Below are 15899 nucleotides of genomic sequence, written 5' to 3'. Positions count from 1 at the left end.
AACCTGGGCTCCAGCTGATTAAGGATCTGCAACAGGATGTAGGGATTACAGTAAAACCTGGCTCCGGATCTACAGGGGCAGCAGGCCAAATCCTGGTGCGGGGACTCCCCTCCCCTCTCTGTGTGGCACATCCCCTCCCAGCCCAGTGGCCAAGTGAGGGCAGAAGACTGAGTCTCTTGGTCCTTCAGGGGGTCTTGGTTGGACTCTGAGAAGTGGATGACAAGGGGTGGTATTAAGGGCCCCACGTCAAGTTTGGCAGGGACAGGGGCGAAGGGGGGGAGGAAAATTATGGCTGAAATCTGCCCTCCACTACTGATGGCTGTGGTGGGACAAGAGGCCAACCTGGTCCTCTACTTTTGGGGGAACCAATATGGAGGTCCAGTGCCCTGAACTTGACTCTGGGCAAAAACTCAGCAGGTGAGGAAGGAGGTGCTGGAAAGGATGGGCTTGGTGAGGGTCCTTCTAGGGCAGTGGGACTTAAGTGTGAGGTGTATGACCAAGTCTAGATTGAGAGAGGGAGCTGAAGGCTGGAAAGGCAAGCAGTGGGTGTCTCCGGGGTCTGTGATCTAGATCCCAGGGGCTCATAGGCCCTCTGAAGTCTGGCTTTGGGAGTGAAGTCAAAGTTCCCCTGGCTTGGTGGAGTTTATCAAATGTATCCCCAGTACCTCCCAGCACTGCCCACTCTGGCCCAAGGCTCAGGGGGAGCTCAGAGGCTAGTGGGGAAGACACTATCACTGTGTGTTTCAAACACAGCTGACAGCACAGAGCAGAGGCCAAGTGCAAGTTCAAGGAGGGCTTCCTGTAGTCCACAGCAGGTGGAAGAGGTTGGGGAGGGCGGTATTATGAGCAGACACTGGTCTCCTGTTCCTCCTAGAGCCCTGAACCCCTCTGGCCCCTTGTCAATTAATTCATCAGCACAAAGACCAAGAGGCTGGGTCAAGCAGGAGTAGCCCTAGTTCTTGGCAGCACTGATCAATTTCCCAATCTCTCCTCCTCTATGGTGGCAGGCTTATGCCCCTAACGCACCCTGCCTGGCACAGATGGGATGTACTGGGAGAAAGGCAGATGGAGAAGCAGGTTCTGGGTCAGTCACCCAGAGATCAAAAGGGCACACGGAGGTGGCATTTCTTCTCTCTACCACTGGCCTGTCAGCATGTGGGAGCAGGGAGCACATTCCTCTTAACCTCAGGGGCAGAAACCAAACCTCCTTCAACACAATGTCTGGCTCCTCCTCCCCCATCAGGGGTCCTAGTTGAAAGGTCACTTCCTCTGGGAGGCCTTCCAAGATCACACACTATGTGGGGCACCTTGCTCCCCTACCGTGGTGCACCCGGCATCTTGTTGTAGTAGCAATTCTGTAACAATTCAATGACCAATCCCTCTACCTGGTGGACTGACTACGAGCTTGGCCTAAGAAGTATTTACTGGAGGGATACAGAAAACGAAGTGCTTTTCAGGTTCATGAGGGGATAGCTGCAGCCTAGGCATGTGGCCTGACCTCTGTACCAAACCCTGCTGAGTTCCTGGGCACTGGGTGAGATTCAGGCCAAAGCCCCTCCTCAGGAGTGTCTCATCCTCCAGAGCCTCAGGCTCACCTCCAAACGCCCTTCATGGGGCTCTGCCCAGAGAACAAATGAGGCCCCAGTTGTTCTAACACTTCTCTGCAAGAGGAACAACTGTTGCCGCCTGGTCCCTTTCTGAAGAAACCCAGCAACTGTTTGCAATAAAGTGTGAGTCTCTCCCTCCACCTCCTGTCCCTGTCCCAAAAAGGAGAGAAGGAAATTGAAAAAACAAGATGGGGGGGGAAATCCCACACCAAGTCCCACAATCTCCCTACCCCCACTAGCAAGTCTGTCTGAAAATATTAACACAAAGAGGGCACAAGGGCGGCCACCTGCTGTCTCAGACAACTGGGACGGCCACAGCTAAGGGTGAGGCTGTGAGATCAGGACCCAAAAAAAGGAGGTGAGGGATCCAGGAGTGGGGAGAGTGGGAGAAGGATCCACAGGAAAGATCAAAAGAAGGGGAAACTGTAGAGGTGGGGGCACCTGACCCTGCAGCTCCAGGGGGAGCTTGAGGACGAGGAGAGGGAGAGGCTGGGGACCTGCCAAGAACACCCCAAGAATCTGAGGGTCCATTAGGCTCCTGGAGATCAGGCTGAGTGAGAAAGGGAGTCAGAAGGCCTCTGTGGGGTAGTGGGTACAGTGGTGGTGGGGGGGCGTGAGGAGAGAAAGAGAAGTTGACTGGGGAAAAGGCAGAAAGGTCTATTAAAAACCTCTCAGTGTGTAACACAAAATGTCAGGGTTTATAGCTTCATTCTTGGCATTGCCGGGACTGAGAACCCTGCACAGAAATGTCACCGCTTGTCATGTTTAATCACCTGCTGTTTGTTAACACCTTCCCTGCAAGGAGCCTGTCTCAATCTGCCCCTGAACCCCCAAGGGACCTGGAAACAGCAAACAGCCCCGTCTCCTTCTCTGGGCTTTTGGCCCTGCCTAGGGGTCCAGGGAGACGAGTGCTGTTCTAGAGCAATTGGAAGTCCTTTCTAGGTCCCACACAGCTCCTGGAAGAGGGACCCCGAGTGGTCCTAGAGAGGGTCATTACCTCCAGCCAGGGATGCTGACTTGGAGTGACCAGAGCAGGAAGTTCCTGGCAGGATGCCTCCCTCCTCCTATGCCTGTCTTTCCTGGGTTGTCAGTCCATTCTCTCTATTCCACTGCCATTCCTCAGCCTGGGGCAATAGCCAAGAGACAGCAAGGAGGCCTGCTCACATCCCCACAGCCTAGAATTCACCAATCTGCCTGCTTGAACAACCACTGCCACATCACATGGAACATTCAAAGCCTCCGTCCTTCACGTTATGATTGCACCATCTGTGGTTCTGGCTTAGCTCTCTCTCTGCGCATGCCTTCCTAGGTTGTTTAGATTAGGAATTTTCACTCCTAATGGCCCATAATTCCCTCCTCTTGGGTAGGGAGAGGGGTGGGTTGTCACTCAAGTAGCACAGGTCTTCCCACAAGTCAATGCCTGGCTGTTCCCTACCCTTGAAGGCACAGTGTGGTCAACACTGGGAAAGACCCTGGGTTGTCCCGTAGTGGACACCCAAGCAAGACCATAGCAAAGTCAATTCAGCTCCCAGGCTATAAAACAGGGTCGTGGTCTGTGTAGCAGCAGGTACGTCCTGTAATGTGCAAGGTAACCCTAGTTACTTCCAGTAGCAATGAGGGCCAGTGGATATATGTACCCCTGAGTCAAACTGGACCAATCTTCACATAAACCAGGGTGGGGAGAGGTGGGGAGGAGATCCTAATTTTTCCTTCCAGCCAAGTCTACACTTACACAGAAACACAGCTGACAAACATGCAACTCCAATTTGTCTCCTAGGAGTATGTCAGTCATTCTGACTTCCTTCCAGAAGTATTCTGCTTCCCGTCCACTCATGTCCCTTCCACCTGAGACAAACTGGAAGGGTTTTCAGCTCTCCTATGCCCTTCACTTGCACACATGCGGGAGGCCTCTTTCTTGGGAGACAGCAGTATTGGGATGCCTTCAGAGAGGCTTTCCTCTCCAAAACTCAAAAAGCATCTGCGTCAACAATCTTCGTTTATTTTGCAGGGAGAGCCCAGCAAGGCTGTCCATGTTTTACAGATGGGACATGTGAGGCCCAGAGATGTCTAGGAACTGGGACCAGGCAGCACAATTAGCATCCAAGTCTGGAAGCTTATGCGTCCTCTACTCAATTCTGTAGTTTGGAATGCTGCTCAGAGAAGACTCCTTTCTCCACAGGAGGGAAACCCTAGTCCTGATCTATCTACCAGCATTTGGGAACAGTGAAAAGGGGCAGCATTTGGGAACAGTGAAAAGGGGCAGCTCCCCGTGTCTTTCTAGGAGGAGGAGGGAGATAGCAGATGTGTCCTGAGGGCAACCTCTTAGAAGGAAGGGACATGGGGAGGTGTCCTCAATTCTGCAAGCTTGTTTTACCACCACCCTTACAAAGCCTGTTCTAACTCTTATATATGGGGGGTGGGGGGGCAGCGAGTAATTCCACTTTAAAGTGGTGGGGGGTGTGGAGATCTGCAGCTGCCAGTCCTTTTCGTGGCCAGTTTGAGGTCTTTAGGCATGCCTGGGGAGGCAAGTGTGCCCACACCCCCAAGTTCCTACACACTAAGCTGACCAAAGCTGTGTGCAGAGTTCAGTTTGGGTCTGGGCTGTGCACTTTCAGTTGGAAGCAGTTGTGAGTAACCCAAGGAGCCCTGGTGGCCCAGCAGTTAAGTGCTTGAGTGGAAACTGAAAGAAAATTATGGAGTTCACACCCACCAGGCACCTCTTGGGGGATACATGTTGGCTTCTGTAAAGATTTAGCCTTGGAAACCTTATAGGGTAAGTTCGCCTCTGAGTTGGAACTGAGTTGATGGCAATGAGTTTGGTTTCTTTTAGGTGAGTAACCCACTCTGGACAGAGACATAATGTCCTGTCTGAGGCAGAAGACATTTCAACCAGCCCATTGCCCAACCTGCCTCTAAACAGGGTTGACCCACTGGGACTGAGGGCATTCACTGGACTCGGAACTTTTGATACTAAAACTGGACAGTTCTAGGCCAACCAGGATGGCTGGTCACCTTCCTGTGAGATGGCAGCATCATTGACTACACAGTTCCCCTACCCCCTTCTCAGATGTACATCCTGGTTTGAGAAGCTCATCCCTCATTGAGAGGGATGATGTGCACCCACAGAGGAAGGCCTCTCAATTCAGCAGGTGTGGACAAACCCAGAGGAACCTGGGACTGAGGTTTTGGGGGAGTTCCTGGGAGGCTGTGCCTCTCCTGGCCAAGAACCATTTGGCCCAAGACACTCGATTTATCAAATGAGCTTGGTGTACCAGCCAGGCCCCCTGGTATAATCCTTTCACTAATTTACCATTAGATGGGAAATTACTCCTCACCCAGGAATATAAGTTTTCATCTTATTTTAAGTTAGATTCTTAAAGCAATTACCGAGGCATCTGGTGATGACTTCACCACTGGGGCGGCTGCTGAGGGGAGAGGGGCTCCAGGCCTCTGAGGAGAGGCCAGGCATAATGGGGAGCCCCTGAGCACCTATCTTGGGTCCTGGGAGGGAAGGGGGGGCATACTGTCATCTCTGATATTTGCTGTTTGTGGAAAAACTCCTTTCCAGCACCACCTGCCCCATGAACCCACTGGTGACAGTTGCTGAAAGCCTCAGCAGCTGGTGTCGCGGGAGCATTTTCTATTTTTAATTGTTTGATCGGAATATTAACTCATCTAGGCCCAATCCCAAGACAAGCTTCCCAGCCTGAGGGTTTCCCTCATTTCCCATACCTTCCTCTCTCCCTCCCTTTCTACTCAGAAATCACTCTGAAATGAGTAACAGGAGACACACACCTTCATGAGTTTACATGGGGCTATATCATGGGATAGTGAAAGAAGGGAGCCCCTTGGAGCAGGCCCCTGCTCCCTTGCTTGTCTCTCAGAGCAACTGACCCAGGGCCAAAGAGGCGCAGGATCAAGAAGGCAAAGGCACCATGCCAATCAGGTCCCCGGCTTTCCTGGCTGAAGGGGGACTTCAGCCTGGCTCTCTCATCCCCACTCACTCACTTGCCAACTTCAAGGGCAGAGCAGAATGGCTGGGGGCGCCCATACAGCATCTAAACAAGGGAAGGAAGGGGGCCCTGGGTTCTGAGGGGCCTGGCTTTCCTGTGAGCTTCCATTTAGGAGAGACAGGGAGGGAGGGAGTAGCTCTGCAAAGCCCACAGGAGAATCGGTCAGCTCCTCCTCCGTGGAAACAACTGCTGTTTCCTGAAGGTGAAAGTCACACAGCCTGAGTGAAGTTATCACTTGAACTTGGGACAGACCACACACTACTGGGGACAAACTCCTTCACTCCACTTCACCCCTTCCAGGCAGGGTCCTGCTTTCTGCCTGCTCGCCCTACACCCTGGCCCCGAGCGCTGGGCTCTACCCTCTCAAGGTCACCAGCCGTCCACACCATGAATATTTACTCACCAGACTGGCCCTGTTAGCGGCACTCACCACAAATATGCTTTCTGATAAACTGGGCAGAAAAAGATTCTAGCTTGCAAGACAATGTCAGACACCATGCTCCGCCCCCTCTGAGGAGTGTGGGGTAGCTGAGAGAGGTCTACAAATGGGTGGGGGTCTGTCCCCGGGGAAGTTTCCTCACACTCACTCTTCTCCTTCCTGTTGTGCCTCCCACCTCCACCTCGAGGCCTGTTGCTGAGGGGACCCAGGGGCCAGGACAGGACTCAGAGGGGGCTTGGAGCTGAGGACTGGGTCCTGGCCCTCAAAGGGCTCAGGCAGGGTGGGGAACGGGGTGCCAGCCTCTTGGTGGCCTCTGGAGGACATGGCAGAGCAGGGCAGCCCCTTCCCCTGCTTCTCCTGAGCCCGTCTCACCTCACTGAACCCTCTTCCCACCCGCCCATCCTCCTCTGTGCACATGGGCTTTAATGTTTTTATTACCTGTTTGACTCGCTGCCTTATTGCTTCTCCCCTTAATGGGGCCGTAACCGTGGAAACGAGGAATAAACGGCCACCAGAAAATGAGATGATTAAACAGGTCACCCTGGCAAAACAAACTCATCGCAAGGAACCTCTGGGGGTGGGGATGAGAGACTCCCCTCCCCCACCCATAGCCAGAAAGCTTGGGCCAGGTCAGAGAAGATACTTGCCTCTCCCTAGAACTGGGGCAGATGCAACAGGGCGCCCCCTCCTGGGCAGTGCAGTTCCTCGTCCATGCCTCTCTGAGGCAGCCCCTCCTGGTTAGCTGGGACTTTTGGTTCTGGGGTTGAGGGGCTGGCAGGGAGGGCTGCACTGGCCAAGAGTGAGGTAAAGCTCACAGTCTTCCTCCTGGCATTCTGGTCACCTTCATGTGGCAGTTCCCCTGACCCAAGGATATACCTGCTTCCTACCTCTGCCTCCTGTTCTCTGCAGCTCCCTCCCTCCAAGGGGACCTTTCAGTTAGCAAAGAAGCCCTAAGAGATCAAAAGCAGACCGAAGCTCAACTCTGGGTTTCTTTGGGACTCCCTAGTCTGTTGGAGTCCAGTGTGGAAATGTGCTGGACTGCAAAGTTGGTTTGAACCACAGGCTGGCGGTTCAAGCTCACCAGTCGCTTCTCAGAAATCCTATACAGGGTTGCTATGGGTCAGAATAGACTCAACGGCACTTAACAACAATAGTCTGTTGGAGCCACACATTTGTCCCACCTCCTTCTACCAGGCAGTAGAAGGAGGTAGCTAAAGAAGGGCCTGCTGGCTTTAAGAAGAGATCTCAGCAGTGCAGAACCTATGCTACTGGCAGAACCTACAGTGCCTGCAGGGCAGGAGAAGACCCCAAGACAAGGCCTGTGGGAAGACCCCACAGCCAGCTCAGGAACAGCCCAAACCCCACAGAAGCCCTGGCTGTCCAAGTGGGTTCTTAGCACAAACCCACTCCCTCCTTTCTGGACTCACTCTGTTCACCAGGTCTATCTAGTTAGAGGGTACCTGGGTCTGGGGAGCAGAAGGTACAAAGGACAGACACACTGTGGTGTGGTCTACCTGAGGTGAGGGGGCACAGGAAGGGGAAATGGAGAGGGACAAGGGAGGAAGCAGCAGAGTTCTATCAGACAGCAGACAGCAGAGCCAAGTCTGATGTTACACTTTGGGCCCTCTCTGTCCCAAGCCATAGTCCCAGAAGCAGAAACGCGACCCCCATTCTACCATATGACTATTCTCTTTATCCTTCTAGACTTTGCCTTCTTCTCGTCATCCTAATCCCAGCCTCATCTCTCCTATGAATCAGGTCTAGAAAGCTCCTGAGGAGCTAAAACCCAGGTCTCAAGGGAACCAGCCAACATTTCCTGCTTTCTTTCTTCTTCCCCCACTAAAAAAGCCAAGGGGGAAGCACTTGGGCAAGAGCAACATCAATCACTTCCACCAACACTTACAGTGGGACGGCCGAGAGCCAGCCTGGTACCAAGTTCTGGGAGAAGATGTCAAAACATCAGTTGTTACTGATGGTCACCCTGCTGGGAGCAGCCATGGCAGAGGAAAGCCAGGCTCCTGGTCAAGCCCTTGCATGGAGTCCAAGATCTATTCTGGCACACCAGTGTTTCAGGGATAACCAGATCCTCACAGGTGTAGACCCCAGCCAGCCTCTTATCACTTATTTCCTTCTAGGGCCAAGTTGGGGGGGGGGGGAGGCTTCTGTGTACAAGAAAGGTAGGCAGGAAGGGCCTAGCTGTAGAGAGCTGGGTGGCCTGGATAAAAATCCCCAACAAACTGTAGACCCCTGTGGCACTCTGAGTTCTGCTCTCAGAGGGTATGAGGAGTCTAAGAAGAGGTTGCTGGAAGCCTCCAAGGACGAAGGATAGTGGAGAGACCTCCTGTTAGTTTCCTCCATCTGTCCTAGTGCCTCCCTTCCTGTCAAATTCAAAGTCCCTCCACTGGGTGCTACAGGCAAATGGAACTCTGCTCTCCTCCCTCAGGCAGGCCCTGAAAACTTGGGGAGCATGGAGACTGTTCACTGCTACATCTCATGATGGTGCCACCGAAATGCTCACTGGGCTGTGGGCCTGACCACCTGCAATGGGGTATGGCCTCAGGAATCTGGGGTGTGAGGATGCTATTCTATCTCACGGCCAGAAGGCCAAGTTGCCCCCTTTCAGAATTCATGCAGGTGAAGCGGCCTGCTCCTTCTTCCCTGTCCATGGGGGCCAGTGGTCCTCCTCCTCCCTAGCTCCGTCCTGCTCCTGCTGTACCCTGGCCCAGCTACCATGGAACAGCTGCTGCTTGCCTTGGGGACCCACAGGCGGTAATTACTACAGAGTCACTTCCTTCCCCCTCTGAGGATGAGGAGAAGGAGGCGCAGAAGAAGGAGGGGGCAGTGACAAGTCAGCAGTCTCCTGACAGGGCAGTCCCCAAGGCCAAGCCCAAGCCCGTGAGAGCCAAGCCTGGGATAGCGGGTGGCCAGAGGAGGCTGCACCACTAACCTGGGCAGGTCCAGGCAGAGAAGGAGGGGCCAAGAGTCTTCAGAGCCTCACCCAATCCCCTGCCCAGACAGTGGGCAAGGATTTCAACCAGGGGCAGCAGCTTTCATGAGAGGACACTGCTGCTGTGACTCAGTCCTCCAAAGGTACCTTCGTCTATTTTGTTTTCATTGTAAAAACCCCAGTTTCCACTCATTCAGGTCCCCTAGCTGTGGGGGGCTACTAGGCAATGTCAGCATGAGAATGAAGCAGTCTAGTATCAGCCCCCAGCCCTTTCTTGGAGAAGAGGCTTAATAGGTTACGAGTCGGGCTAATCACCTCAAGGTCAGCAGTTCGAAACCACCAGCCGTTACTCTGGAGAAAGATGAGGTTTTCTGCTCCTGTGAAGATTTATAGCCTTGGAAACCCTATGCAATGTCGCAATGAGTTGGAACTGACTCCACGGCATACCACCACTACCTGGTTGGTTCTACCAGGGAAAAGGGGGCACTAATAGAGGTCCTTCTGGACTGGCTCTCGCTGCCTCTGCCTCCTGTTGGGGAATAAAACCAAACTCACTGCTAGTGAGTAACCCTATCTAGGATTTCTGAGAAGAAATCTCTCGGAAGCAGACAGTCTCATCTTTCTCCCTCAGAGCAGTTGGTGGGTTTGAGCTCCCAACCATTAGCAGCTCAACATCCAACCAACACATAGCACCATCTGAGTTTTGCTCTGATGACTTAAGCCTAGTACTAGGGTAGGTTCAAGGAATCCCATGCCAGTCCAGAGTGGCCTGTCTTCACACGCTTGCCATCAAACTGAAGATTCTAAATGATCCACTTCTTACCTCATCTACTCAAACTTTTCATCCAAGATCACCTGATAGAGCCCTCTTGATAAAATCAAGATGGAAATAAGAGAGTCAGAGACTTGAAAAGTCACGTGATATGTGTTGTTGTTAAGTGCCGCCCAGTCATAGCGACTCGAGTTCCGACTCATAGCGACCCTGTACATGGTTTCTGAGGCTGTAAATCTTTACGGGAGTAGAAAGCTTCATCTTTCTCCCACATGTGATATTTAGGTCCCTCCAAATTTCATTGTCAGCTCACTCAGTCCTGGTCCAAATGGTACCACAAAACTCACAGATGGTTATTCCTTCCTGCCAAAATGGCACCAACGTGCCCACCACCTGCAGCAGAGTGGTGGAACTGGTCCCCAGTCTGATGTCAGGGACTGGCCTTATGTGAGACTGGTCGAGTGGGTGTCGCTAGCCAAGTAAAGGTTCAAGAAAGAAAGACAAAGTGCAACCTGCCTTCCCCCAAACACGGCTTAGAATCATTCCTCTAGACACAGTATACAGACTTCCCACTCCCCAACACGTGATGGGTCTAAGGTATACCCAGAGCTAACAGAATTCCAGAAGCCTCCACTCTTGACAAGGCCCTGGCCTGAAGCTGGAACCTATGAAAGTCTTGTGAGCCTAGAGGCGGCTGACACTCAGGGTGGCAGGGGCATGCCCCATACTGGATAGCAGCTTCCAGCTGGGAGCCTGAGTAGGGCTGGGTTGAGGAAGTCAAGGTCTTTGTTACCTGGGGTCAGATATCACCTGGAAGAAGCCTGAAGTCTTCCTTCTACTTCAAGACTCTGTGCCCCCCAAAAGCATGTGGCTACTAGGAAATTCCACTTCAAGAATCAAGCGAATGAGTCAACCTGGTTTAGCTCCCTTGATCCCAGTCTTCCAGGACTCTCCTGTGGCAGAAGCCGGGGTCAGTGTTGTCTACATGAAATATATGGGGGTCCCTCTCATCCTGGGGACAAAGAAGCTGGCAGTAAGAAAGAGACATGCATTCCTCCCCCTTTCTGATCTCAATAGCATGGTCCAACAGCAGCGTCAAGCTGGGCAAAGCCAGCTCTCACCACTTCTTCTGTAGCCTGGGGCCTTCTTTTTGAACTCTGTTCTCTTGCCTACTTGGCCCTTGACCTTGCTGAAGCCCACTTTAGATGTTCTAAGGGCCAACTCTAGTTCTGGACAATTGCTCCTCTTCCTCTAGGCTTTTCCTAAGGGAGAGAGGGGCACTTCTAACCAGATCCCTGAGACTCCAGGGTATGTTCCTGTTCACAGCCCTACTGCTATTTTCACAGTTTCCAACTTGACTTCCAGTTTTGCTTAGGGCCTAGGCATCACCTGGTAAGGGCCTAATCCTGGGAAGCTTCCTAACTGTAGGATGGATTTACCTGTGTCTGAAAGCTTCCTTCTCCACCCCCCTACTCCCTCCCCAAGGGAAATCACTCTAAAAGGGCCTAATGGAACCAAGTCCTCTTCTCTTCCTCTCTCTCCTCCCTCCCTCTCTCTCTCTCTCTTTTTTTTTTTATTAGCATTTGTGGAATTTATTCCCAAACTCTCCTAATCTTCCGTACACAACCATTTGATTTGCATAACCCAACCCCCTCTCATAAAAACTGGCTGCTAGTTTAATTAAAAAATGTAAATTTGCTGTCATCTCGGGGCCTGGTGAATTAGGACGACATCGGCATTTTTTATTGCTAAAGACGTCCAGATTGATCCAGCCCTTGGCTGAACTATGGTGGGGGACCAGTGGTCCACATAGTCCCTGAGGGTCTTGAGGTCCTACCATCCCCTCCCAAGAAACCATGGTTTCCCCACCACTGAATTCCTTACAGTTGGGGTACTTCCCTATCTAGGCATGTCCGAGGTAATGTTAATCCATGATCTAACGCTTGTTGAATTCCTGGTGCCAGCAATCCTTTGGGGTCTATGTCTCTAGCTTTGTACAATCCTGGAGAGGCCTGCTGCTGAAGCTGCCCACAGTGCCCCCACAGGAAGAGAGACCCATACTACATCAGCAATGACCCCTGGCAGAAGAGGAGGCCCTGGCCCTACCTATGGTCCAGGAGCATGTAACTGAGGTTGAGCTCCTGACTCCTTAAGATGACCATGGAGTCAGCAGGGAGGTGGGTTCAGAGTGGATCTGAGCGTTCCCACCTGCTTTTCTTTTGTGTGTGTGTGAAGGGGAGGAAAAAGTGTTTTTCTTTTGAAGTTCTGAGATTAAGTGAAACTTGCAAGTTCAAAGAACAAGCTGAGATGCTATCACCAGATGACTCCTCCAGGAAACAGAACTGTGACACCCTGGACCTCCCCTCACTGAGTGGCCACAGTCCAGGTCTGGTGCCTTCCAGCTGCAGCCAATGGAGGAACCAGCTGATCTCAGGGGCCCTGTCAGGCTTCTAGGAAAAGTTTTCAGAACTGTCCCTGGAGTGCTGGGAGAAGTCAGGCTCCTTAAGGCCCAAGAGAGAAGCCAAGAGTGGTTCTGTCACTGCTTTCTGCCAGACCTGGGAGCTTTCCCTTCAGTCAGGACGTCCCCCAGAAAGTCTTTGGAGCCATGCCCCTGTGGTACACTGGGAGGGACTAGTTGGAGTGGGGCGAGAGGACGGAGCCAAATCCACTTGGCACCTTGGGATGGCAGGAGGAAGATGAGGAGGGCTCTCCTTCCAGCTGAGTAATTCCTGGGTCCCATGTGCCCGCCTGCAAGCACAGGCTTGCCCGGCCCAGCTAAGGGGAGGAGTGTCCCCGCCCCAGCCCATCTCTAAGGTCTGGTTCTTGGCTGGAATGGGTGGGGGCCCCATTTCCGAAGAAAGGGGGCGTGGCTTGAGAGGGAGGTGATGAGGCACTTGATTAGAAGTGGAAGTGGGCTAGTTCTCTGTGGGAGTGGAGGGCAGGGAGGAGCAGGGTGGCAGCAGTGGCTTTGGACACCTTCATGGCTTTGCCCAGCAGGTGGTATCATCACACACTTCCTGGGCACAGGAATTCTTAGGCACTTCCATATCCGATTAGCCAAGATCACACCTGGGCAGGCAGTCTTAAGACTCTATGAACGATCCCCGACCCATAGAGAAGCAGTTTCTAATTCTTGTGGAATTCGGATTTTTGGGATCAATGGAGTTGGGGTGACCCACCCAGACCATGGGCCTAAAATGATCTTTTGAACCTTGAGTCGTCCTTCAATTGGCCTCCTGAAAGTCACAGGTCAGTTAAAGGAGAATCTTGCTTATCAGTGAAGACCTTGCCCACTTAGGCATTGTGTGTGCTTTTGTGCTTTTGAAGAATTCAATCAGTTTCAGGAAACTGAAACCCCAAGGTAGGAGTGGAAGCTGTGTTTTAGGGTAAATTGTTACTATGAAAACACTGTTCTGACCCCACTTTCATAGCAATGCCAATAAGATGACGTAGAAGAGTCTTTGGAAGTTATTTTCTCTTTGGAACATTTTTGACTCCCTAATCCTGATGTAAGGAGCTCTGGTAGCGTAGTGGTTACGAATCGGGCTGTGAACCGCAAGGTCAGCAGTTCAAAACTACCAGCTGTTCCGCGGGAGAAAGGTGAGGCGTTCTGCTCCCGTAAAGATTTACAGCCTCGGAAACCCTGTACAGGGTCTCTATGAGTCGGAACCGACTCCACGGCACATAACAACAACAACAACAATCCTGATGTGGCCTGTAGGATCAGCACTGGACTGCGAACCACGAGGTAGGCCGTTCAAACCCGCTAGCTGCTCCTCGTGGTTCGCAGTCCAGTGCTGATCCTACAGGCCACATCAGGATATCTTATATAGGGGTCGCTATGAGTTGGAATCGACTCGAGGCACTCAACAACAAGTCAATATGCTGTGGTTCTGTAGGGTAAGTACTGGACTGTGAACCAAAAGGTCAGCAGTTCAAACCTACCAGCAGTTCCTTGGAAACCCTATACGGGTTGCTATGAGTTAGAACTGTCTGGACTGGACGTAACAACAACAGTCTACATGTAAGTATTACCCGATTTGTAAATCCCATATTCATGAAACATTCATTTCTTTATGGAATTAGTATAATTTTTATTTCAATACCACTAATGCACATCCACTTCCTATAGCCAGCCACCATAGACAGCAGCTACAGTAGGCCCCCCAGTGCTGCCTTATTCTGACTTCCCTTTGACCTCAGAAGGTCAGAGGTCAGCTCATGGATCCCAACACAGTTGTCCCAAGGATGGATGCCATGAACTTGGGCTCATTACAAACAACAACTCTACCAGCTACCATCACACCTATGATAAGAAGCAGAAGGGTCCAAAGGTCCATCTCAATTTGTTTATTACTAAGTTTTTTGTTTTTGTTTTTTAATTTAGGAAGAAGACATGGCTTTTGACAGCCTAGGATCTAAGGGCCCTGGTAAATTTCATTTCACTAGAGAGAGGCAATGGAAATGGTAAAAAGCTTAGAAGAAAACTCACTCTGAGCTCAAGTTGGGAAGAGAAGAGAAACACTGAATAAATTCATATTGAAACCGATAAAACACCAAAACCTCAGCATCAACTCTGCCCCAGGCCAATGATGTGTTATCTGAAGCCCTAGCTAGTAGAGGTGTCCCCAAACCCAGGTACTTAGATCTAATAATTCGAAGGGTCCACCACCCCTCCCAAGGTGGGGGCTGAAAAGGGGCACCAGGAGAAAGTCCTGGGCCCCTCACTTTGAACTGATAACAGCCACCTCATCCCACGACTCTCAGGTGAAAAATACTCATTAGCCATAATAAGCAGCTTGATCATCCAACACAGCCTTGTCCCAAATAAATTAAATTCCTTTACCTTGAGACAGTCGCCCCGAAACCAGACTAACCACCTTTCCCAACAGGACGCTGCTTTCAAAAACTAAACCACCCCCCACTAAAAAAATAAAAACACACACCCCATAGACACACAGAGATCTTGCAGGGGAAATACACACATACACACTCAGAAAAAACAGAGAGCCACACAAAAAAACACGGAGCACAAAAACCCCCACCAAAAACCCCCGAACTCCTCTCTCTGGGTGCCCCCCAAGTCCACCCCCCCTTGTTTCTTTCATAATGACAAGCATTAAATTAGTCACAGTCAGTAAGCAAGTAGCAAATAACAACAATCATATCACTATGAACTCTCGCAATTCAGAAACCAGGGTGAACACAGACAACCGCCCCCCTCTCCCCGACCCTCCCCAGGCCGCCCCCAGCCGAGCTCAGCTGCCACCTCATTGGGCTAAAAATTAGAACTTCCGTCCAAAAACCGAAAGAAAAGTGAAAGAGCCTCCAGGGCTTCCCACGGGCGGGTACCTGTGCCGAGATCCATTCTCCTCTCTTTGGTCCCAAACTCTTCGAGGAACGCCCCAAAAAGAAAAACAGGAAAGAAAAAGAAAATTGGTTTAGTGGTCCACGGTGTCCCTCCAGTACCCATCCCCCCTCCGGACTCGCGCCCCCCCCCCCACGACGATCGACGATAGTCGGACGGATAGACACCCAGAGTCCGGGGGACCGAGAAGAACCGGGGAGAGAGCAAGCGAGCTAGGGAGGGCGAGAAAGTTTCTTCCCTTTCGTTCGCTCGCTCGCTCGCTCGCGCGCCCCAGCATTGCACCCCGAGCTGCTCCCCCGTGCTCGAGACTTTATTAAACTAAAAGAGAAACTACAAACGCGGCCTTCCTGGGGAGTCGGCCGGGCGCGGGGGCCGGGGACACCCGTCCGGCCGCCCTCCCCGCGCCCCGCACCCCGCGAGCTCGGAGTCCCAGTGGCCCCCAACTCCCCCCGCCCCGCGCCCGGTACTCACCATAGTCGGAGAGTCGAAAGCCGAATTCACTTAAATAATCAACTTTCATAATACTTAATTAATGCCTAATTGCAACTGATTACTCCCCGAATAACAAGTTGTTTTAAAACCCTGATGTCATTGCTCCTGACGGTAACACTCAGGGTAACAGTTTGGCAGGAGGGAGGGGGCGGGCGGGAGCGGCCGGGGGCGCTGCCAGGCGCCGAGGTGATTGGCAGGTCGGCCGGCACCGCCTCCTCGGTCCGGGCAGCGCCGCTGCCGGCAGGTGAAGGAGCAGAGCCG

The 15899-nt window shown here is 52.1% G+C and overlaps 1 protein-coding gene across 1 annotated transcript in view; it reads right to left on the bottom strand.

Annotated features, from left to right (window-relative positions):
- The window catches only part of CASZ1 (castor zinc finger 1), a 166556-nt gene that overhangs the window by 38213 nt on the left and 112444 nt on the right, over window positions 1–15899 (bottom strand). The window contains exon 4 of the mRNA XM_006866394.1: window positions 15131–15169. Within this exon, the coding sequence (XP_006866456.1) occupies window positions 15131–15146 (16 nt within the window). The 5' untranslated portion in view covers window positions 15147–15169. The remainder of the gene's footprint in view (window positions 1–15130; window positions 15170–15899) is intronic.

Source organism: Chrysochloris asiatica, unplaced genomic scaffold, assembly GCF_000296735.1.
Source record: "Chrysochloris asiatica unplaced genomic scaffold, ChrAsi1.0 scaffold00090, whole genome shotgun sequence".
Classification (NCBI taxonomy): Eukaryota; Metazoa; Chordata; class Mammalia; order Afrosoricida; family Chrysochloridae; genus Chrysochloris; species Chrysochloris asiatica.
Note: the sequence above shows the minus strand (reverse complement) of the source record. Positions and strands in the feature narration are given on the sequence as shown.